A 23,314-nucleotide genomic window follows, 5' to 3' on the forward strand; every position below is an offset into this window, starting at 1 on the left:
ACCGTGAATCTATATGTTCTCAAAAGACTATTTATTGCTAATAGCTAAAAGCTCATGTTTTAGACCAAGGAAAGGGCTTTGTATTTAGCCCACCCACAAATTACCATAATTTTATGAAAGAAAATAAGCAACGCTCGCATCCCAGTTCAATCAATCAAAAAATTACCATAACACAGCTGTTTTTAATCACCGATTTTTCCTTTCTCTTTACTCTTCTTCTAACCACTTTTAATGTAACCATGACTCTACATTGTTTACAACAAACATATCCACAATGTTTGTTAAGTTGTCAAATACAGTCCCCAAACAAAAGCATGATAACATCAAGTACACACAGTATGCTAGGGAAAATGGAAAGTTAAACATTATAACTTTTTATTTTGAAAAGTGCACTGCAAACATCATTGAATCAACGTTAGGTGTTCCTATAGGTGAAGGGTTGTTTTCAAATTTCAAAGCATGCGGAACTGTTTCTCACTTCCACCTGCGTCAGTTGACTATAATTGTATGTGATTAATCCTAGGGAAGCTTATGCAACCCTGGACTCGCTCTTCACAAAGTGATTCCTGACACAATCCCCTTTCTGTCCATGCTCTGTAACAAACATTTTTTTTCATTAGTTGATTAAGTGTGTGGTTAAGTTAGAGGCTCGGACTTCTGGAGAACTGAGAGGTTTTGGACAGCTTCTGGTATAAGTTCAATTAAGAACTATGAATGCGACCTTGTCTGTTTCTTAGTTGCTTTGCCACGCCTCTAAAATTCCAACAGTTTAAACCACGAAAACAATTAGATGTTTTCCAGTTTGAGCCTATTTACTGTAATGGTTGTGAAGGGTGTGAGCCACTGATTCAATTATATGAGGGCTCCGCTGGATTCAGGGGTTGCTGTGTTGCATTGGTAGAAGCAACAAACTTTGTGAAGGAAGAACATCGGAAGCTTCAGCCAGCCAATTGAGCCAAGGTGATCGCTCTAACTTAAAACTCCATTCATCTGAACAAATCTGTTCCTGAATTAATCTAAATTTCAAAATCCAGTTGAATGTTCTTTCTTCCAAAAGTCAACCTATTTTCGGTCCATTATCGAAGCTTGTTCGTACTAAAACCTAGACCATTCCCTTGCCAATCCACTCCAATATACCTTACACTGATTTGATACTGATACCTACCCCTGCGTTGATTCGTATTTTTATTAAAGCTTTGAACTCTTCAAGTCGGCAAGAAAAAAAAATGAATGAATGAATGTCATCAGCAACAGCATTAAACAAATACCATAGCAAGCACCGAGCAGGAGGTGATCGGGAAAAAAGTAAAACAAATGCATTAGGTGGGGTAATAAAAGCGGCAATGTTGTTGTTCGAGTGGAATGATGATTTTGATAAAGTTGAGAGCGGTTCTTTAGAAGTGCGGAATTCATGGAGGTTGTGTAGGGCTTCATGCCATACTCGGATGGGGTCACGTGGGATTCGTTCAAAGACCCATAATTAATAGGATAGATGAATTGGGTGAAAGGCCTTTTTCTACGACACCTACCCTTAAATATATTTAGACATCTCAAAGTAACTTGTAAAGTTGAAGCAACAGTCCAAGAAAGGGATCACGAGCCATTACATTACAAGACAATCCCCGCCACCTCATTTTCTCTCTCTCTCTCTCTCTCTCTCTTTTTTGTAATTAACAAATCGCTGTTTGGTTCCTTTAAGCTTATTCCGATTTCAGTGCTATTTTGTGGAAATGCTGAGGCATCAGCTTTTGGGTTTAGCTCTCTTTTGCTTCCCTTTCTTCTCCTCTGTTCCAGTTGAAGCCCTTAATATTGGAATTCAGGTGGCTGGTTCATCCGTCACCGTGGTGAGTCCAGTTCTTGTTTTTTCCATTTATATAACCATCATTTCGCTTAAGCTAGGTTCGGCATTATTTGCAGAGCAGAGAATGCAGTAGAATATGTGAGTCACAGTTCTGTACAGGTATGTTCTAGGTGTTTCTTGGTGTTAATAATAAAAAGAGTTGGGTCATGGGTGGGATTAAGAAGAGTGAGATAAATAATGCAGTGCCTCCATTTCTGAGATATGGAAAGTATTGCGGCTTATTGTACAGTGGATGCCCTGGAGAGAGACCTTGCGACGGACTTGATGCTTGCTGTATGAAGCACGACGCCTGCGTTGGAGCTAAGAACAGTATGCATTTCTCTACCTTCTTCCATTTCACTCATTCATTTCATTCTATTGAATACAAACTCTCATTATTGTCAAATGTTATTGAAATTACATTTTTTTATCTTATATATTTATTTAATTAATTTTTTTGAATATACATAATTTATAAAAATATTTAATTTTTTATTAAATAAAAGGGTAAAATTTACAAATCATTACTAAATTATTTCAAAACAATTTTTTTAATTATTGAATATTCAAAAATTACAAAATGGATATTAAAATTTTGATTTTGTTATAAAATGTGCACCACGCCCTTATTATTAAGGGGATGGTACGTCACAATAATATTTTTCCGGTATTTTTCAGTAATAAATTAAAAACTTAAAAGTATAAAAAATATCATTTATTTTCGAAATAATAAAATAAAATTTAATTTTTTTGTATTTTTAATTATTCAAATAAATTTGTTGTTATTACTTGTGTGATATATAAAATAAAATTAGTGACATGTCATTAATATTTTATACCATACATGGTAACAAATAAAAAATGTTGTAGCATTTATGCAAATCAACTTAGGTGGCATTTGGTTCGCAGGAATCCCTTAGAATTAGGGGGAATTGGAATCTAATTCCATCATTTTCTCATGTTTGGTTCAAGTTTTCAAAGGGAATTGGAGTCCCTCATGAATTTAACTTTCCATCAAATGAGGAAAAGTGAATTTCATCTATTTTATGATGAAATTCAATTCCCTTGTTGGAGGGAATTAAAATTTGACCATACTACCCTCATCAATCTTTTAGTAACTTATTAATATATTGAATAAAAATATTTTTTTATTATTTCAGGTTGGGTTTCTAATTCATATATTCGGGTTGGGTCGGGTCGTTTTTTTAAGTGTGATATTCGGGTTTAGAGTGAAAAATACCCGACTCGGCCCGACCCAAAAATATATATAATTTTACCTTATATATTTAGGAATAATTACAATAATACCCCTCTATATATATTTTTTTTTTCAATTAAGTCACTGTTTTATTGAATAAAAATAATTTTTTATTATTTCGGGTCGGGTCGGGTTTCTAATTCATATATTCAGGTCAGGTCGGGTGAAACTTTATTTTGGTCCGGTCGGGTTAGTTTTTTTAATTGTGATATTCGGGTCGGGTCCAGGTTTAGGGTGATAAATACCCGACCCAAAAAATATATAATTTTACCTTATATATTTAGGAATAATTACAATAATACCCCTCTATATATACTTTTTTCAATTAAGTCACTGTTTTTATTGAATAAAAATAATTTTTTATTATTTAGAGTCGGGTTTCTAATTCATATATTCGGGTCGGGTCGGGTCGGGTGAAACATTATTTTGGTCGGGTCGGGTCTCAGATGGAGGTTCCCTTGTTCTCGGGTTGGGTCGGGTGGACCAAAAACCCGACCTATGGCCATCCCTAATTGGGATGATTTTAACTTATGATGTTTATTAACATAATTTTTATAATTTATTGAAATGAATAATCAATCAATAAAATTAAAATTTAATATTTTTAAATTTTTATAATATATTGCTACATGTGATTTATAAAATAAACTAAAATTAAGCAAAAAAAAACAAGGACAATCCTGTCATTTTACATTACTGAAATCAAATTCATCTGACATGTCTGCGAACCAAACAGAATATGGAATTGGATTCCAATTCCTGACAGATTCCAATTTCCTCACATATTCCAATTCCCTCAGAAACATTCAGCGAACCAAATGCCACCTTAGGATCAAAATAAAATAGTATTATTTTTAAATCTGTTTTGGTTTGCCGTTTGCATGCAAATCTTAGATGGGGGCAGCAGTACACCGACTCAAGAGTTGGTGAATATATTAAAATAGTATTTATCGAGCTGATGAATTGGGGGTGCAGATGACTATTTGAGTCAAGAGTGCAGCCAAAGCTTCCTAAACTGCATGAGGAATTTCCAGAGGGCAGGAGGGAGGACTTTCATGGGAAACAAATGCCGAGTGGGTGACGTCATTGATGTCGTCACTGTTGTCATGGAGGCAGCTTTAGTTGCTGGACGAGCTTTTCGTAAACCATAGCATTTTTTCCCCTTGATTTATATTGTATTCCCAGACATATTTTTTTCAGCGTAACAAAACATCTATGTTCTGGTAATAACAAAACGCTGCAATTACTTGATCCATGATCCGCCATTGTCTAAGATTGTTAAAATTGTTAGAGACATGATATAATTCACCAGTCCGATTAGTTATGTAAGGGATTTGGAACAAATCGCTTGCCGTACTCCCAAGTTGTAGTACTTGTTAGCCTTGGAACTGCTGCGCTATTCAACATCAGGTACTTTTTTGTTTTTAATACTAAAAACAAAACAATACTACCAAATCTCAATTCAACAATGAACCACTTAGCTAGCTAGTTAGGCTAGGGTTAAATTTGTATGTAATTGTGTGTGTATACATATTGAGAGAGAGCATGCCTGCATGCATGCAGTTGGATCGGAAAGCTAGCCTCACAGATTTGAAGGTGGTGAGCAAAAGGAATGGACAGATTACATAATTTACGATCCGACTCCTCCATCTTAACATCAATTTTCACGCATGTCACAAATCTTTATTTCATTTTTTTTCTGAAATAGGAATTATATTACATAAGCCAAAACAGGCATCGTTTAAAAAAACAGTATATATCAATGCACTCCGAACAATCCTACTCAAAATAATAAGGTTCACAAGAGAAACAGCCCACGCTGCTAACGCATGAGCCGCTTCGTTGTTAGTACGGCATATGGCACGAACCATGTTATGAGGATGGGATTGTAGTAGTTGGCGAGGTTCGGCGACATAAAAATGAACCACAAACAAGTCACCATTGTGAGAAAGGAGATGCGAAACCATGTTGGAAGCATCATTCACAATCACAACACGTGCACACTGTAACTCAGAAACAAGACGAATACCATAGGTGGATGGCCCGAGCTTCAACCAAAGTTGGGTCGCTAAGGCCATGGAGAGGAATTTCCTGCCCAGAAAATGATCAAACTTGTATGGTCGTGTGCAAGAACACCCACCGAAGCAGTATGCGTAACAGAACGGAGTGCACCATCAACGTTCACCTTAAGCACCCCGGGGGGCTTCGTCCATCGAAGTGCAGCAGCAGCGTGTGTGGTCGTGGAATCGGAAGTTGGATTAGGGTTGGGCTGGGATTTAGGGATTAAAATTAAAATTTTAAATTATTTTTATTCTATTCTTTAGACATTAAGTATTAATAAATTTGTCATGTAAGAATAAAAAATAATAATAATACAATTCATGTCATCGTAGAGTAACTTAAATAAGAATAATTTGAAAGTTTAGTTGATAAATTAAAAAATTTAAATTTTAATAATTAAAATATAAGTGAGAAAATAGTTAAATAATAAACTATATAATTTACCTTCACTTTTCACAATCGTTAAAAGTTTTTAACGTGGCACATAAATTCTTATTCCTTGAAAAAATCTCAAGGTCACAAAATTTCCAATGCCACAGGTTAAATTTTCGACGAATAAAGTAGTCATTAATTAAATCCAACAATAAAAATGATCTATTTAGCTAGAAGATTAATATAATTTGGTTTTAAGTTGATTTGATAGTTGACGTTGACAAATAAAAAAAACTAACTTTTAGTTCTATTTAAGATTTACTTGTGATTTGAGGAAATTAAAATATTTTCCCAATAAGTTTAAATAAAATGAAAGAAGAAGATTAACATGATTTTCTACCGATCATTTGTTGAACCGGTCGAGCCGTAAATTATCCTTATATTAAATGCCGCATAACATAATTATCCATAGAGGCGACAGATCTTGTTTACGTGAGGATGAAATCAAGATTATACAATAGAAATAAATATTTAGTCTTAAAATTTAGAAAATAAGAAATTATCATGGGGTGCCTTGCTAGTTCCACTGTTTATGACTACTTTTCTCTTATTGCTGATTGAATGTCTTCCGGTTGATGTATATATTCTAGGGAAACAAGACATGCATATTAATTTAAGAAAACGTGGAAGGTGGATTCAGAAACCGGGACGTGCCAAAACCAAAATATCGAGTGGTAGTGGTACATAAAATAAATAGACAAAAACAAAAATGTTGAAATTGAAACGTAACAGACTTTGGCGTTTGTTGAAGAACAAGACAACTTATGTTGTTGCCTCACACGTTTCTTCCCTTGCCTTGCCCAATGTTTTCAACTCCTCACACCATATTCATACAATATTTATACTTCAAATTACATAGTAAGTCTACGTTAGAATACATATAACTACGTACGAATCAAGTGATCTCGATGGTAAATGAATTTATATAATTTTTTAAGATCATGGGTTCGAGCATCGTGAATATCATGGGTGTGAACATTCGTTATCAGCTGATTGAGAGTTATCATTTTTATTTTTCTATAATTACTTTAAAAATTAAAAAGGGTCACTAAATTAAATTTAATAATTTAGCTTTACAATAATTTTAAAATATTTTTCTACTTTTTTATTTATTTGATATTGAATTTTTTTTAGATATTTAATATTTACAACTCCAGATTTTAAATATATTTTTATTTATGTAATTGAGCTATATTTCTTAGCAATCTTCTAGACATCATTTTATGAGATATCAAGTTCGAAGCATATTTAATAATATATATTTCATTTAAAAAAAGTCCAAAATACATCATAATTGTATAAAATACATATTTGAAAATTTTGATAATATCCAAATACTATGTGAAAATTATAATAAATTTTGAATTCAATAAAAATAACAAATGTATAGACAGCGTGGCTTACAATTATTGCAAAACAACACTCCCTTTATTGAATAATCTTAATTAACATTTATTGTTTTATATTCTTAAGTAACGTTTATATGTATTAATTAAGGGGACCATGAATTATTGACACTAAAACAGCAAAAAGATAGGTAGTAAAAAGAAAAATGTTGAGAAGGGCAATCTCTCTTCACGTGATATGCATGAAATGAAGAAGAAAACAACTATATTTTTTTATCACTTCAAAATCAAATAGACAAATGTAAAATAAAAAAGGAATAATGATAAGAAAGTTCATGTCTCTATTATTTATTTTACAATTAAAATGTAACCAGAAATGTTTTTCCTTCTTTTCGTATATTAAAAAGATATATTTTTGGTATTGTAAATGTAATAATAAAAGGGTGATTAAAAAGCAAAAAAGAAAGATGAAAAAGGTGTATTGTATAAGTCCCAGGTGGGGGGGGGGGTTATAAAGACCGATTCTGAGAAAATTAAAAGAGAAGAGGTGTGCATTGAGGCTTGGTTTAGAGATCAAAAAGGCAGAGAGAATAATGTGTGATGAAGAAGAGAGAGAATTGGGAAGACGGGAAGCGGCTGGGTGTTGTCCCAAGTGCGGGGGCAAAGTGGAAGCGGTGGATGTAGAAAGGCGGTGGAGATGCTGCTGTTTCTTGCCCATTTGCTTCACCATTAAGAGAAGATATCGCTGCACCTTATGTTCTACACGTTTGGTCTTATATTACTAGCTCATTTGCATCTTTACTTTGCTTTCTTTACTGTTGCCTTCGTCACAGATCTGAGATTCCATTTTCTTCTCTGCTTGCATTTCCCCACTCACTTCTCTTCCTATTTTAACTTGTTAGACTACACTTTTTTGTTTTCTGAGATTATTACGCTACAGAAAGCCTTTCTTTTTAATTGTTAAGTAGATGGTGTTCAAACAAAATGTGCCTTGAGCATTCAAAACTTTCATTCCTTAGGAATTTGATTGATTTGCTGTTGAACCCAAAATTCAAAGGAAAATAGCAACATAAATTGCCTGAAATTATTGCTTAACCACTTCCCCCCTTTCCCAGTCCCCACTATTGGATAAGACGTATCTCCTAATGGACCAACTTTATATTTAATATTTTTTTTCATTTTGTTTATTTCTCAAAATTACTATTTTGTTCTTTTAATATCTATTATTTTTGTTACGGCCAAACACCCAATGAACTTGTAAAACAAGATTTCGAGATCCACGCTGCAATTGGTCACTATAATTAGAGGTTGAAGCAAGGATTTCGATCATTGAATGTCTGGTCGGTCTCACACCGTTAGAATTTCGACTGGTTGGCGACGATAAACAATGGCAAAAGGGATTGAAATTAGATTTTTAAGGAAGTTTGGGGGGTTTTTTATAATTTCAGAAAAAATGAGTTTTTTAAATAAATTTTTTTAAATTTTATAAAATTTTATAAAATTGACACGTGTCACTAATGATCGAATTTAGTAACCGTTATTGTTCAGACACCCAAGAATATAACTTCAGAAATATTAAACACCTAAAAGTGTAACAAGAAAAATGTTCACTTATTTAAAAAAAAAATATTTTTACACCTAAAATTAACTTTAACAATAATTTTAACACCTATTTTTTATATTAAGTCTATTTTTTTTATTTAAATACAATCCTTCGGCACTACCAGAGAGGTAAATATGTGTCTACTTCTCAAGTTATGTTATTTTCAAACTCAGTAATTTTTTAATTTCTTTGGACAAATTAATTATTAAAATGTTATTTAGGATAAACGAATTGTTATTGAACTCATCAAACAACCTTAATAGTTGAATGGAGTATTGTTATTTTTACAGATTTCGAGTTTAAACAATTACATTTGTATGGTGTATGTGTGTTATCAACGGTTAATTTTTTTTTGAACAAATATTATGTTATAATCACATCATACTATTAAAAAATTATTATTAAAATAAAGATTTATATATATATTATATTATCGGTGTATAAATTATACATCAATAAATAAATTATATCATATTATTTACACAATCAATTGATTTAATGAGTGGCACATTAAATTTCTTAAGTGACATTAGAGATTTAATTTTTCATAATGTGAATAGAGTAAATTAAATTAGAAATATTTTTCTTATAATGAATTTCTCTAATATTTGATCTAGAATAATTGATCAATAAATCAAATATCAATAATTAATAAAAATGAGTTAATTGACTATAAACTATAACTATCATTTTAAATTGGTCCTTAAACTTTGAATATTTCAATTTTATTCTCAAATTACGACTCTCATTATACATTAGTCCTTAAACTTTTGAACATTCTAATTTCATCTCTAAACTATGATCTTATTTCAAAATTGATCCCCAAACTTTTGAATATTATAATTTCATCCTCAAATTAATCCAAATATGTAAATAGTTTCAATCATAGTTTAACCTAAAGTTTGTTTGTTTTTTTTTCTTTCAAACATGTAATAATATAACTTGGTCTAATGATTTTATTAATAAGAGATGCGATTAGTATATACGTATAGTTTGAGATGAAATTGGAATGTTAAAAAATTTTGAGGACTAATTTGAGAATGAAGGTGATATTTGGGGATGAAATTGAAATTTTCAAAAATTTAGGGACCAATTTAGAAAGAAAATCATAATTTTGGGACGAAACTAGAACATTTAAAATTTTAAGAATTAATTTAAAATAAGGATCATACTTTAAGGACATATAATGCAATTAAGTCATAAAAAACTATACAATGTTAACACATGCTTTAATGTTAGTATTTAAATTTATATATTTTATATTTAAATTGATTTAAATTTTAACTCATAAAACATTTGAATATTAAAAATATGTAGTGAAAGTTTTTTTTTTTAAAAATAAATTAAAATCTTCTTTATAGAAAAGGACAAAGATATTTTTTTAATAAATTTTAAATTTAATTTTAGTTTTACCTAAAGAAAAAGGGTAAGATGAACATTTTAATCACTGGTCAAATGTACTGATTTTATAAAGGTATTTTTAATAGAGGAAGGATGGAAATGAAAAAATAACAACACTAATAAAATGAATCAGATCCTGAAATTAATTAAGTTAAAAGGATAATGTTGACATATATGTATTTATTGTATTATTATTATTATTATTATTATTTCTGTTACAAAGAAGGAGGGCAAAATTTTCGAGATAATGTTCTCGAATTTTTTATTTAACGATATAACGTACTCCCAAGATTAATTGTTCAAATAGGGCGAATTGCACAGTGTTGGCCGTAGGTCGCCATGCCTTCCGGGCGACCTACGGCGTGGCAGCTTCCCAGCATAGGTCGCCATGCACTCCGGGCGACCTTGTAGGTCGCCATGCACTCCTGGCGACCTTGTAGGTCGCCATGCACTCCTCCTGCTCCTCGCGTGATTCCTCTTGCCCTCGGATGCCCTCGCATAGCTCGCTCGAATGGCCTCGGTCGGATGCACTCGGTCGGATGCCCTCGGTCGGATGGCTTCGGATGCCCAACGTGTTGGAACGTGCATGACACATGCAATCTCTCTCATAGCTCGCCGGGAAGACATGGCGACCTAGTAGGTCGCCCGGATGGCATGGCGACCTACGACCAACAATGTAGATTTCACCCTGTTTGAGCAATTAATCTGAGGAGTGCATTATCTCGTGAATTAATTTATTCAAGAACGTTATCTCGAGAGTTTAGCCAAGAAGGAGAGCTACTGCATTAACAGTTGCTAGGGGTTCTTCTCCAAGCCTGCTTATCTAGCTGGAGAAGCATTTGAACATCAGCAGACGGGGTTTGTAACTCAAACAGACTCGCTGGCCTCATGCGACCGCCCCGGATATACGCATCAGCAACGTCATTAGCTTCCTGATAAATGAAGGAGATTTCTATTATCCAACTATGTTGAAGAAGGTCACGAATTCTTTGGATTAACGTCGGTTCATTAAATATTTTTCTTAATTTGATTAAAGTTTAATCAATACAACGTAACAAAGTAAAAGAGTGCATAAACTTAATATTCCTAAAGCTGAAAACAGTGCAAAGGTTCTTCCCAACTCAGGGTCACAACAAATGCTCAATAATAAGAGAGAGAAAAATCGCAAAATCAAAAATAAATGTATCCAACACCACTCCTAATCCTCGTAACTTTGAGCACTCAATAGGATTGCAAGCATAATTAAGTTCAATACATCAATTTAATAGAAGATTAATAAATTATTTTTATTTAAAACTACACTAAATATTATTTTGATGGTGATTTTATACTTTTATCATTTTATAAAATTTAAAAATCAAACAAGTTAAAAATTATTATTTTAAAATTAAACAAATAAAATATTATTTGATCTCTATTGAATTTATTTATTTTTAAAATAATCCACAATAAATTTAAACTTTTGAAACTGTTTCTCCGTTAAATAGAGGTGAGTTTCACCGCTACTGCATGTGGTTGGAACAAAGAGAAGAAACTAGCCGGTTTTTAAATAAAGCCCAACGGAGAAGTGGGTCATGCTTGGTTGCCCAAGTTTACAAGTCAAGAAATGGGTCTTGGCGGACATGATATCTGTAAGAATTAATATGTGGACTCAAAATTGATGGATTTGGGTTAGCAAATTGCTTACATCAGTGCTTACATGGGTTTGATTTGCATAAAGAAAAGAAAGCTCGAGTTCCGGAAACCTCAATATATTAATTATATACCGCATGCAGACAGATCTTTACTACTACCGCAGATCGCTAAACGTTGTCTGGCTCATGTGCATAAACGACTGCTCTGCCGATATCTAAGCTTTACATGCAATATTTATATTGCACTAGTGTTTAGCTTAACCCAAACATCCCATGTTTTTTATTTTTCATTTTCAATTTTTTACCACCTACTTAGACAGGAAGGATTCTTGATGTCTTAAGGCGACTGAATTTTCAAAATTAAATAAATGTATTTTCAAGTATAAAGCAGGATAACACGGCATTTTGTACTTCCTCTCCTCTTGATTTGTTTCTTTCAATCTTCTTTAGTTATGCTTATTTCCTTGTTGTTCTAGACCTCTCCTCTGAGATCAATCACTAGACATAAGTCGTTAACCATGATCACCGGAAAGGATATCTACGATGTTCTTGCAGCTATTGTGCCCCTGTATGTTGCTATGATACTGGCATATGGGTCGGTGAAGTGGTGGAAAATTTTTACCCCAGATCAATGTTCCGGCATCAACCGTTTCGTTGCAGTTTTTGCAGTTCCACTACTTTCATTTCATTTCATCTCCTCAAACGATCCCTATGCCATGAACTACCGCTTCATAGCTGCTGATTCTCTCCAGAAGGTGGTTATTCTTGCTGCCCTTTTCCTATGGCAAGCCTTTTCCAAACACGGCAGCCTGGAGTGGATGATTACTCTCTTCTCTCTATCCACTCTCCCCAACACTCTTGTCATGGGGATCCCCCTTCTAAAAGCCATGTACGGGGATTTCTCGGGGAACCTTATGGTTCAAATTGTAGTTTTACAGAGTGTAATTTGGTACACTCTCATGCTCTTCATGTTTGAATATAGGGGAGCAAAGCTTCTCATCAACGACCAATTCCCCGAGACTGCTGGATCCATTACCTCTTTCCGAGTAGAGTCGGATGTTGTTTCACTTAACGGCCGCGAGCCTTTACAAGCTGACGCTGAGATCGGTGATGATGGTAAACTCCATGTTGTGGTGAGAAGATCAAGCGCGACATCGATGGTGTCGTCGTTCAACAAATCACATGGATTGAATTCATTAACCTCCATGACGCCCAGAGCATCAAACCTGACCGGGGTCGAAATCTACTCCGTTCAGTCATCCAGAGAACCCACTCCCAGGGCTTCAAGCTTTAACCAAAATGATTTCTATGCCATGTTTGCAAGCAAGGCTCCGAGTCCCAAGCATGGATACACAAATAGCTTCCAGGCCCAGGGGGCAATTGGCGATGTTTATTCGCTGCAATCTTCAAAAGGAGCGACACCAAGAACTTCAAACTTCGACGAGGAGATGCTGAAGCTTGCCAAGAGAAGAGGAGGAAGGAGCATGAGCGGCGAGTTGTATAACGGCTATCCACCGCCGAATCCCATATTTTCAGGGTCTACCAGCGGTGGGTCAAAGAAGAAGGAAAGTGGAGCGATGCCGAACAAGGAGCTTCACATGTTTGTTTGGAGCTCCAGTGCTTCTCCTGTATCTGAAGGGAATCTGAGGCATGCAGTAAATAGAGCAGCCTCTACAGACTTTGAATCTTCTAAAGCAACCCATCAACAAGAAAACGCTGCTTCAAGAGGTAGTATAATACTGTTCAAACATCAGTTCAACCTGTAAAATATATATCTCTCATCTTCGTCCATACATATTGATTTCGTACAGCAATGCAAGAGCTAATTGAAAATATGAACACGGCCGGCAAGACCGGTGATGGGGACAAGGATGTGGAGATATTGGAGGAGGGATCCTCTCCCTTGAGTTGTCAGAAAAAGGAAGAAGTCGATGTGGCAAAGAAGCAGCAAATGCCTCCTGCAAGTGTGATGACAAGGCTTATTCTTATCATGGTTTGGAGGAAGCTGATAAGGAACCCTAACACATATTCCAGTCTTATAGGCTTGATTTGGTCCCTCGTATCTTTCAGGTCCATCACTACTCTACTTGCTTAAGTGGAATTGCATTGACAAGGCAAGTGGTTTTGATTTGGTATTTAAATGATGTGCAGGTGGAACATTCAAATGCCAACAATTGTAAGTGGGTCGATAGCAATATTATCCGATGCTGGTCTAGGAATGGCAATGTTTAGTCTAGGTATTTCACTCACTACCTACATGTACATATGGAAACAACAACATTTTGTTTGATTGATATTGAAATGAAAAACAGGCTTATTCATGGCACTACAACCAAAGATCATAGCTTGCGGAAAATCAGTAGCAACATTTTCCATGGCTGTCAGGTTCTTGACTGGTCCCGCAGTCATTGCTGCAACCTCCATCGCCATTGGTCTTCGTGGCGTTCTTTTGCATGTCGCAATCGTTCAGGTAATATTCATTCATAAACTTTCTACTTCTAGTTCTAGTTTGAGAATTACTCTCCACTAATGTTATGGTTATACTTATTGAAGGCCGCTCTTCCACAAGGAATAGTTCCATTTGTGTTTGCCAAGGAGTATAACGTTCATCCCGACATCCTTAGCACTGCGTAAGTTTTGTTCATATCCCTTATTTCTTATACTAACTTGCCCTTTAATTCATGGAATGATCTGTTCTAAAATAATTACAAACTTTTATTTTCTTCTGTTGATTTTACTCGGTTAATATAGTAATAGTGAAACTAATACCGAGTCGGTACAAAAATGTTTTGCAGGGTTATTTTCGGAATGCTGATTGCTCTGCCCATTACAATACTCTATTATGTGCTTCTGGGACTGTAATTTCTGGGGAAACAAACAGCAAGGAAAGCAAATGAAAAACACAATCGGATTGCTTGGATGGACAACTGGACTGAAAAATATGCCATCGGATTCAGTGAACAACAAATACAGCAATTGTATAATGAATTGCATGTGACTTTTCTATTAATTTAGTCTTCTAGAGATGCGTTCCGATCACATGAGTTTAATTTACTATTTTCTTTCTTGACTTTTCTTCTACTTGACCCGTTAGAGAGTTCATATTACACTCACACTGCTTATAATTCAAGCTTAGTTTTCAAGTTAATGCAAGCTATTAGCCATTTTTATAACATATTCATGCAACTTCTTATATCTTTAAAGTGTCATATATATATATATATAAGTTTCAATAATTCATGTGATACAAATCTTAATACATAATGTTACAACATTAATGCACAAATCAAGAGGTGCGAGCATTAATATAAAAGACGTAAAATTAAGTAACCAGCTGAATCTGATCACTACATTTGAAAGAATGTATCCCTTTTACATTGTGTAAACTTCATGTTGTACGTTTGATTTTTAATTGAAAGTTTAAGAGCAAGTCTTTAAATAATAAATAAATGAATTTAGGTATGGGTTTGACTACAAAAGGATGCAAGGATTACTCGAAACTTGAGTTTCTTTTTTAAATCCAAGGAAGGGTTGTAAGAAAAGAACAGCTTATAATTCATTGCATGTTAATCGGTCATTTATGGGATCTTGGGGACACATATTTAAAAGCTCAGAGCATGTGAACCTTCTTGATCACATCGCACGACATTTTCTCAAACATGATTTAAAAATTTTAATCATCTAAAATATTTCATTTAAAACAATTTGAAATCTTATAATACAGATCGCCGAAAACTTATTTAAAAGTATAACTTAATAAATGATAACTGTTGAATTTTTTTTACTGCTCTATCTGAAGCAATCAAGCAAACGCCGTTAATAGCTATCATTGGTGGTAATTTTTTTATTATTATTATTTGGTTGTCATTTAAGTTCTTAATCCTTTGTCTTATTAATCCGGACAGATCTTTGTTATACACTTAATTTTAGTGGATGTGTCTCTTAATGAATTTTTTTTATATATATAAAAACTATTCCCTTAATCTATCTATGTATATATATAATCTAAAATTATCATATTTCAGATTCATTCAAGCGAAAGTACACACTAAACTTTGATAAATTTCAGTTTCATTTAACATATCTAATATTGTTTCAACAATAAAAAAAAACAAAATTGAAAACTACCACAAAAATACGATAAAAGAACTATAAAAAAAATGGAAACATCTTTAAAAACTATGAAAGTCCAACAGTGATGTTTGAGCAATCCTTGTTAGGGATGGTTTTTTTAGGGGATTCTATGAATTTTTAACCTGACTCAAAAGGACAATTTTAGTAGTCTATAGTAAATTATAACATAATATCAATTATAATTTTTTTAAACTTATGATAACATATATGCACTCTATAAATATATCTATTTAAATTTAGATATTTTAAAAGAAATAATATTTTATTTTATCAGTGAAATCACTCAATAAATTCAACTTACTTAGAAAGAATAACTCAATTATATCTGTGGCCTGACCTCAGGTTAGTAATTGGGGCTCCACTGGTCAGCCCACTTGAAGAGAGGAGGAACGGAATACCAGTGAGACAAAATTGGGGGATTTTGCTTCAGCAATCACCGTACCATGATTTATGATCACATCTGTGGGAGACTTGCCACAGAGTTGATAAAATAACAAAATTAATATTATAATATATTGTTTGCTTTATTTTATTTTATTTTTTGTACTTATGTAATTAACATTAAGAGTATCTTCATTCTTTCGTAAAAAAATATAAAACTATTTAGAAATAAATTTTATAAAATTTTCATCGTAATATATATTTGTAATAAAATTTTCAAATAATTTAATATGATTATAAGATAATGTATATTTTAAAATCTTTCATACTAACTATCTTTTTTAAAAAACATTTATATTTAATATATCAATATAATTAACATACCAAACAATGTCTAAATTTCAAATAATTAAATATTTGTATTTATTTTCATATTTAATATATAATATTGTGTATAATAATGAGCACGGGGCTGGGTGAGCATGTTTTTTTTTACCGCCCGACCCCAACCTGAAAATGTATTGTTTCAACCCGACTTTACCCATGTCGAAGATTGCTAGCCTTTCTCCCACCTTGATTTCGTCCTGATTTTTATGTTATACTTCAAAACATATTATTAATCATTTGTATATTTTAAATAATTAATATAATATTTCTTATAATATTTTATTATAATGTTAACCATCAAAGAATCATATTCTAACACTATAAAAAAATCCTTATAAACACATAAGAAATTGATCTATTGACATTTGACCTCGCTCCTCAATTTAAAAAAGGGAAAAAAATCCTTAAAATCTTGAAGAGATTATATATGTAAAAGGATAATTTAATAAATTATATCAGGTCGGTTGATGATTTTTCACTTTAAACATGATCTCGTCTTAATCCCGATTTTATCGTTATATAACCCATCTCGTCCCTTTTGAACTCAAATTTCAATAAAAAATGTCCAAAATCAGATTTGATACAAATCAAAATTTCAATGATCTAAATTTTTGGATCGGATAATATTTGTTATCCAAAAATACACTTCCCTACTTATAAAGAGTAAAATTCTTTAAAAAATCCATAATCCTCATTTTTAAAAATATTTAAAGTTTTTTCTTCTTCTATTGTTTGTAAAAAAATATAAAAATAATAAATTTCAATTTTAAAAAAAGAATATATGTTTTTTAAAATGATCAATTTTCCCATATATATATATATATATTTAAAATTTCATGATTTATGACATGCATAATATATATATATATATATATATTAAATTTCTAAAACTTAAAAAAATGTTAGTTAAAAAATTATAAAAAATATTCAAGTTTTTTTTGAAAAGAAAATTAAAATTAGAAAAAGAAATTCAAAAAGAGGTAAAAGATCATAAAATAAATATTTTTATTTTTTATATATAAAATTTAATATATATTTTATCTCATGTAACTCATTATTAATATCATATGATTTTTTAAAATAATAAATAAATAAATTTAAGTAAAACGTATAATAATTGAAATTCAAGAAACTACTCTTAATAAATAAACTTTTAAATATAAAACAATAATAAAATATAATTTTAAAATTCAAAATATCATTTAATCTAATCTAATTTAATTTTTAATATTAATTTTGTTTATTACCTCAATGAAACGTAACGTTTCAAGAATCAGAAAAAGAAAAAAAATTATAATATCATAAATCTAAATTAAATCAATTACAAACTGTTTATCGTTTAAATGTAAAACAAAATCGTTTTGATATTTGAATAATCTTTTTAACAGCTCTTATTTAGGAGAATGAAAATAAAAATTTTAACTTAAGCGAGTAAATATTGAAATCGTTTAAATGCAAAACGAAATCATTTTGACATTTAGGTTTTTAAAAAGCACTTAATTTATCCCTAAAACTTTCGGCTTCTTCTGGATATATCGTATTTTCGTTGATCGGATCGGTCGTGCTATTTGTTTGTCATAATGCATCAACAAAATTAGCCTTTGATGTTTTCATGAGAGCGAGAGAAGTATGATGTATTTTCTTTTATTTTTTTACTTTGTTCTTGGAGGAATGGCGTCGAATGACGTCTGAACTCAGGCATTTGTTTTTTTTTATAGTAATTTCAAGGTTTGATTTTATTATGGGTTTTGATTTCTGTTGTTGAAATTTGTTATTTCAAACGTTGTTCTAGATCTTGCATCCTGATACTAGTAAGGAAATATGTGCTGAAATCTTCTGTAGCTGTTTCCTCGTTAACCTGATTGAAGTTATTAAAAAAGATAACCTGATGGACTATTGGATTTTTAATATTATTTTTTCTAATTTTTTTCTTCATTTTCCAGCTCGATTCGTTTCGTAAAGTATCGTTTTTATTTATTTATTTACTTTTGCATCTTTTTATCTTGGATTTAAATTCCAATTTCTTGTTTCTTCAAATAATGTAGTAGGTTTCTTGAATTGAGCAATATTACAATGGGAAAACTATGCCGATGGCAGAATAGCTAGGTTGTGTGTGCCTGGCTTCCAAAACCTCATATTATTGCCTCAACTGATACATAATCTGTGTTTTGCTTCACAAGGTCAGTGGAAGTTTATGATGTCAGTAACTCTGAAATGTGAATATATATTACATGATTAACCTAATATTTTTTAAGACACTATTATTCTTATGTGAAGTAGGTTTTGAATTGCATTCTAGTGTTGATTCTTATCAATGATGGATGAATTTTTCTTTCTCTGAAGTTAAAAACTGGGATAAATAATGTTTGAAAGAATTTTCCTTTTTCTAGACAGGCATGATTTAATGAAGAAGAGTTGTTTCAAGAGAGTGTATGTTTTTTTTTTGGATTAAAGAGAGTATATGTTGGAGACTATAAAATAGAACCTTTTTGATGACAGTCTTCATAGAGCATGACACATCAATACCATTAATATATTGGGTAGTCTATACTACGGAAAAATCATTGTTTTTTGTAGCTGTTGTTTTAGTTGCTACTATTTTAGGCTGCAAACATATCTTTTTCTTTAAGTTTTAAAATGTGTATAACAGGAGAACATAAGTGAAGGAAGAAATGTAGTACTTTTTCTCTTGCCGTATTGAGGATTCACTTCCCCGCAAAAAAAGATACTTGACATAGATTGACTTATATTAAAAAAAATTGTATTGTTTTTTGAAAAGAGAATGAAATCTTAGTTTACCCTCTCTCTGAAGTAGCCTGATTCAAAAGTTGAAATGAAGTAGACGTAGACTTTTGCTTACTGGAAAGTCATTTATTTTTGCTATTGTTGTGGTAAGTCTCAGCATTAAGCGAAAGTATTTTCTTCCTATACAATTCAATATTATCTTTACAAGTTTTCTGTTTAAGCAAAAGCTAGACTCAGCAATAAGTTAAAATGCAAATTACTCTAGATCGTAAGTGTCAAAGCAACAAAAAAGAACATTGTGCTAGCTGGTTTTGAATCTATTGAGCTAAACAAGCACTGTTTACTTCAGCATATCTGTTAAAGCAAAGAAAAGGTTTTGGATATATTTTTATTAAATGCGCAAGCTTGTAATAGAAGCAGGTTTAGTGAAATATTTTTTTCTTCCTCATATAAATTTATTGCTAGTAGAAGTTAATGATGTTTTCAACATTTGATTAGCTCAGTAATGTATTATATTCCTATAATAGGCTTTGGAGATATTCAAATGCAGTCAACTCCTGAAAAAGCTTTTGTTATGTTGAAAAGGGAAGCTACCGACTTGGTTGGGTCAAGTTTTACAAGTCACATGGATAATACTTTCCCAGATGCTGCTTCTTCTGCTTCATCATCTGAAGACGATGACCCTCAGGTGACACAAAATGAAGATGATCTATATAATGGGGATGCTTCTAAACAGTTAGTGCTCTATGCTCCTGCTGTCTGTAGTAGTGTTGGTTGCACGCCTCCTGGACCTATCCAGTGCCGACCTTCTGCAGGTCCAAGGTTTTCTTCATCTAGACTATTGCCGTCTGTTGGGGCTTTCACTGTCCAGTGTGACCGTTGTTTTAAATGGAGGCTTATACCAACAAAGGAGAAGTATGAAGAAATACGAGAACATATTTTAGAAAATCCCTTTGTTTGTGTGACAGCTCGTGAATGGCGGCCTGATATCTCGTGTGATGATCCAACGGATATCTCTCAAGATGGTAGCCGGCTTTGGGCAATTGATAAACCAAACATCGCTCAACCTCCTCCAGGCTGGCAAAGGCTTCTACGAATTAGAGGTGAAGGAAGTACCAAATTTGCAGACATGTAGGTGCACCTCTATATTGAGGCAATCTTTAACTTTTCATCTATGATTCATTTTTGTCTCTTTTTCTCCTGTTGTTATTCTATTTTTTTGGTATATTAATATCTTCATTATCTGCATGCAAATGTGTTTTTAGCCTCCTCAGAGCATTCCTACACTATTATGGGCTTTATTTCAACCGATTAATATTTGATTGCTTAGGTTTCTCACATTATCATAAGCAGAATTAAATCAGCTTCAACACTTATTTTCTCTTAAACCATATCTTTATTTCTTTTTTTTTCATTATTTTTTCAAGTATTACCGTTTGTTTCTTCAATCAAGAGGTAAGGGTTATGGTGATGTTTAGGTCTTGGTTAATGTAACCTAATTGTTACTCTGGTTACAACTCATGACATGATCAATATGTATGCTTTTTTTCGAAGAGTAAGCAGTGAATCTAAACTTGATTTTAGAATGGTGCAGTTGTAATTTATTCTTTTTTTTTTATTTTATTTTAGCTACTATCAAGCACCAACAGGAAAGAGACTGCGGTCAATGGTGGAGGTGCAGAAGTACATAATGTTTACTTGGGCTTTTGATTTTTTTTAAATTAGTTTTCTCCCATTGGGTACCATTGTCCACTGGATAAGTAGTCCGCAGTGACCATACATACTATTCATGCCCAGGGTTTCAAATCGCGGTCGCGTTTTTGGTTATTTCGGATTTACTGTGATTGCGGCCGTCGCGGGTAACTCGGACGGCGGCGAAACCGCTATATCGAGGCAGAAATCGCGGTCACGGACCGTTTTTTAAAACCCTGCTCATGCCTCTCCCAGGCCCTGAATTTTCTGTTGATAATTCTGTTAACACTGTTTCCTGATTTACAGGTACTTGATTGAACATCCCGAGTATGCAACAGGAGTAAACTTGTCTCGATTTTCATTTCAGATCCCCAAGCCTTTACAGGAAGACTATGTGAGAAAGCGCCCTGCCCGTCAGACAGCCTCACATGGTAATGAAGGTACGATGAAGGCACAAATATGCTCTCTTTACGGACTGACAAAAGGATTATTTGTGAATGATTGTTTGAGAGATTGAGTTATCTAGGACTATATTCTATTTTTGGGTTATTTTGTATTATTTAGGGATTTATTGATTCCATTGTTTTCTTTTCCCCCCCTAGATTTCCTTCGTTTCTCCTTGATTGCTTGTATCTCTAATTTCACACAAGATTTCTGCTATCTCTATTTCCCTTCCTTGGTTTAAATAAGTAACAGCAAGCAAAATTCTGTTTGCAACCCATTTAGAAGAAGCACAGCTTGGAAACGTTTTTCACTTGATCATCTGTTTACATAGACCGGATCATCACTTTTATCTGGTGGGACTTTTTTCATAAAATCATGAATACTATTCCACTTCATATTCTCTGTAACAGGATATGGTTTTGGTTGATTCTGTAACCCGGCCTTCCCCATTTATATTTCGAAGATGGTTCATATTCTCTGTAACAGGATATGGAATGGTTTTGGTTGATTCTGTAACCCCGGCTTTCCCCATTTATATTTCGAAGATGGTTCTTCTACAATATGTTTGTTTAATAGAAATCTTATGTTTGCTCTTCAGTGCTTTTTGTTTGGATGATTGTACCATACTTCATGATTTGCATTTCATGCTTTCTTTTCTGGACTCTCCATTGGATGACTTAGTTTCCTTATATGTCTTGGATTCTATTTTTCATGTACTCCTTTTTCTACCAGAATTGATAAACATGGCTGCAAGTTTGAATTGAAATAATTGATAAGGAGATGGTAAATGAGATTGTCTTCTGTTCCCTATATCTGTATTTTAAGACATTCACCAGTGTGTTGATTCTGTACCACTTATAATAATTTGAGACAGATATAAGGATGGGGAATCTTTTTCTGCATTCTCCTGCGAGTTATGCTTTTGGCTGATAAAAGTATTTTGTTTTCTTCTCTACAGTGAATCTGCTAGTTTGGGCTGGTCCAGATGATACAGAAGTGGAGCAGGGACACCTAGCGCTTCCACCTCCTACTGCTGAGGCCTCTGTTTCTTATTCACCTAATCGGCCTGCTAAGCAGGCTAGGAGAACCCCACCAGAACAGATGTACCTAAGCAAGCATGTTAGCAAGGTAGAAAAGGCCAGTCTGTCAAGAAATAGCAATTATGATCAGTGAGACTCGGACCGTATCGAATATCTCTCTGACTATTTTGTTCATGTTTGCTGGGTGGTATGCTGGACTAAATTTAAAGTCATATGACATTTTATTTGTATAAGATATGGGGTACTTCTGGTGTAGGCCAGTCTAATATAAGGTTAAAGAAAGACGTTATCAAAAATGTTAATATTTTTTTAACATTTTCGGTAGAACGTTACTTAAAATGTTATTTTTTTCAACAGGAAATGTTAATTTCGTTACCTAAAATGAATATTTCTGATATTAGCATTTCCGGTAGAAAAATTATAACATTTTAGGTAGTACTTTACTTGAAATGTTAAAAAAATATTAATATTTTCGATAACGTATTTTCTTAGTCTTATATTAGGTTGTATTTTCTTAGCCTTATATTAGGTTGTCTTTCCTTAGACTTCATATGATATATAAGAGGAACTTAGTCATACAACTATACATGTATGAAGGGGCCTTTTGATTATTCTTTCATTTTTGGGCTGAAAATTTATTTTTGGTTCTTTAGACATAGGTTTGGTCCAGTTAAATGTGGATTTTTTTTAACTTCTGTCGGCCTTTATGTCAAATATCATATATTATATTCAAGTCTTAATTAAAAGTTTGGATATTAGTATTTATAACTTTCTTTTATATTCTAATTGTGGGCATATGTAACAAATTTACTTATTAAATTACGAACAACTTGATAAATCATATGATAACACACCGGTAGTTGCTTGTGAATTTCAATGATTGAGTTTAATCCAAGTTGTAAAATCCTTTTCCGTT

The 23,314-nt window shown here is 32.7% G+C and overlaps 4 protein-coding genes and 1 long non-coding RNA gene across 14 annotated transcripts; 4 read left to right on the forward strand and 1 right to left on the reverse strand.

Annotated features, from left to right (window-relative positions):
- Positions 1-134: 134 nt before the first annotated feature.
- Positions 135-23,047, forward strand: LOC120219078 (methyl-CpG-binding domain-containing protein 2-like). 9 transcript variants are annotated; one of them, XM_039215927.1, is made up of 10 exons: positions 135-144; positions 1,388-1,389; positions 17,971-18,104; positions 18,526-18,657; positions 19,747-19,910; positions 20,022-20,353; positions 20,852-20,897; positions 21,282-21,354; positions 22,317-22,639; positions 22,964-23,047. In XM_039215927.1, exons 5-9 carry the CDS (start codon positions 19,767-19,769, stop codon positions 22,529-22,531), a joined length of 810 nt encoding a protein of 269 aa, XP_039071858.1. In that variant the 5' UTR covers positions 135-144; positions 1,388-1,389; positions 17,971-18,104; positions 18,526-18,657; positions 19,747-19,766; the 3' UTR covers positions 22,532-22,639; positions 22,964-23,047. The 9 variants fall into 9 exon arrangements, with proteins under 9 accessions (XP_039071858.1, XP_039071857.1, XP_039071856.1 ...); XM_039215926.1 differs by having other exon boundaries at positions 20,022-20,325; positions 21,221-21,354; XM_039215925.1 differs by lacking the exons at positions 135-144; positions 1,388-1,389 and having other exon boundaries at positions 20,852-20,905; positions 21,221-21,354.
- On the forward strand, positions 1,677-4,249 carry LOC120219081 (phospholipase A2-alpha-like). Of its 2 annotated transcripts, none has more exons than XM_039215931.1 (4): positions 1,677-1,844; positions 1,918-1,960; positions 2,045-2,170; positions 4,074-4,249. In XM_039215931.1, the coding sequence occupies exons 1-4, from the start codon at positions 1,731-1,733 to the stop codon at positions 4,247-4,249; spliced, it is 459 nt and encodes a 152-aa protein (XP_039071862.1). In that variant the 5' UTR covers positions 1,677-1,730. The 2 variants fall into 2 exon arrangements, with proteins under 2 accessions (XP_039071862.1, XP_039071863.1); XM_039215932.1 differs by having other exon boundaries at positions 1,677-1,841.
- LOC120219082 lies at positions 7,472-7,836 on the forward strand. Its single transcript, XM_039215933.1, has one exon. The coding sequence runs from the start codon at positions 7,531-7,533 to the stop codon at positions 7,720-7,722; it is 192 nt and encodes a 63-aa protein (XP_039071864.1). The 5' UTR covers positions 7,472-7,530; the 3' UTR covers positions 7,723-7,836.
- LOC120219077 (auxin efflux carrier component 2) lies at positions 12,053-14,491 on the forward strand. The gene is made up of 6 exons (XM_039215919.1): positions 12,053-13,303; positions 13,387-13,645; positions 13,727-13,812; positions 13,888-14,045; positions 14,129-14,205; positions 14,371-14,491. Exons 1-6 carry the CDS (start codon positions 12,094-12,096, stop codon positions 14,435-14,437), a joined length of 1,857 nt encoding a protein of 618 aa, XP_039071850.1. The 5' UTR covers positions 12,053-12,093; the 3' UTR covers positions 14,438-14,491.
- On the reverse strand, positions 20,841-21,201 carry LOC120219083. The gene is made up of 2 exons (XR_005525280.1): positions 21,150-21,201; positions 20,841-20,974 (listed from the first exon to the last, which is right to left on the reverse strand). It is a non-coding gene; the product is annotated as an uncharacterized LOC120219083 (long non-coding RNA).
- Positions 23,048-23,314: the final 267 nt, after the last annotated feature.

The sequence above is a fragment of the Hibiscus syriacus genome, unplaced genomic scaffold (genome assembly GCF_006381635.1).
Source record: "Hibiscus syriacus cultivar Baekdansim isolate YM2019G1 unplaced genomic scaffold, ASM638163v2 tig00110204_pilon, whole genome shotgun sequence".
In the NCBI taxonomy this organism is placed as follows: Eukaryota; Viridiplantae; Streptophyta; class Magnoliopsida; order Malvales; family Malvaceae; genus Hibiscus; species Hibiscus syriacus.

Bases quoted from the DNA above. Each gene is read 5' to 3' on its own strand.
- LOC120219081 (XM_039215931.1), top strand. From the start codon at position 1,731: ATGCTGAGGCATCAGCTTTTGGGTTTAGCTCTCTTTTGCTTCCCTTTC. The intron at 1,961-2,044 runs GTATGTTCTAGG...TAAATAATGCAG, and splicing joins TGAGTCACAGTTCTGTACAG to TGCCTCCATTTCTGAGATAT. The intron at 2,171-4,073 runs GTATGCATTTCT...TTGGGGGTGCAG, and splicing joins CTGCGTTGGAGCTAAGAACA to ATGACTATTTGAGTCAAGAG.
- LOC120219082 (XM_039215933.1), top strand. From the start codon at position 7,531: ATGTGTGATGAAGAAGAGAGAGAATTGGGAAGACGGGAAGCGGCTGGG.
- LOC120219077 (XM_039215919.1), top strand. From the start codon at position 12,094: ATGATCACCGGAAAGGATATCTACGATGTTCTTGCAGCTATTGTGCCC. The intron at 13,304-13,386 runs GTAGTATAATAC...GATTTCGTACAG, and splicing joins AGAAAACGCTGCTTCAAGAG to CAATGCAAGAGCTAATTGAA. The intron at 14,046-14,128 runs GTAATATTCATT...TACTTATTGAAG, and splicing joins TGCATGTCGCAATCGTTCAG to GCCGCTCTTCCACAAGGAAT.
- LOC120219078 (XM_039215923.1), top strand. From the start codon at position 19,767: ATGCAGTCAACTCCTGAAAAAGCTTTTGTTATGTTGAAAAGGGAAGCT. The intron at 20,906-21,220 runs GTACATAATGTT...CCTGATTTACAG, and splicing joins TCAATGGTGGAGGTGCAGAA to GTACTTGATTGAACATCCCG. The intron at 21,355-22,316 runs GTACGATGAAGG...TCTTCTCTACAG, and splicing joins AGCCTCACATGGTAATGAAG to TGAATCTGCTAGTTTGGGCT.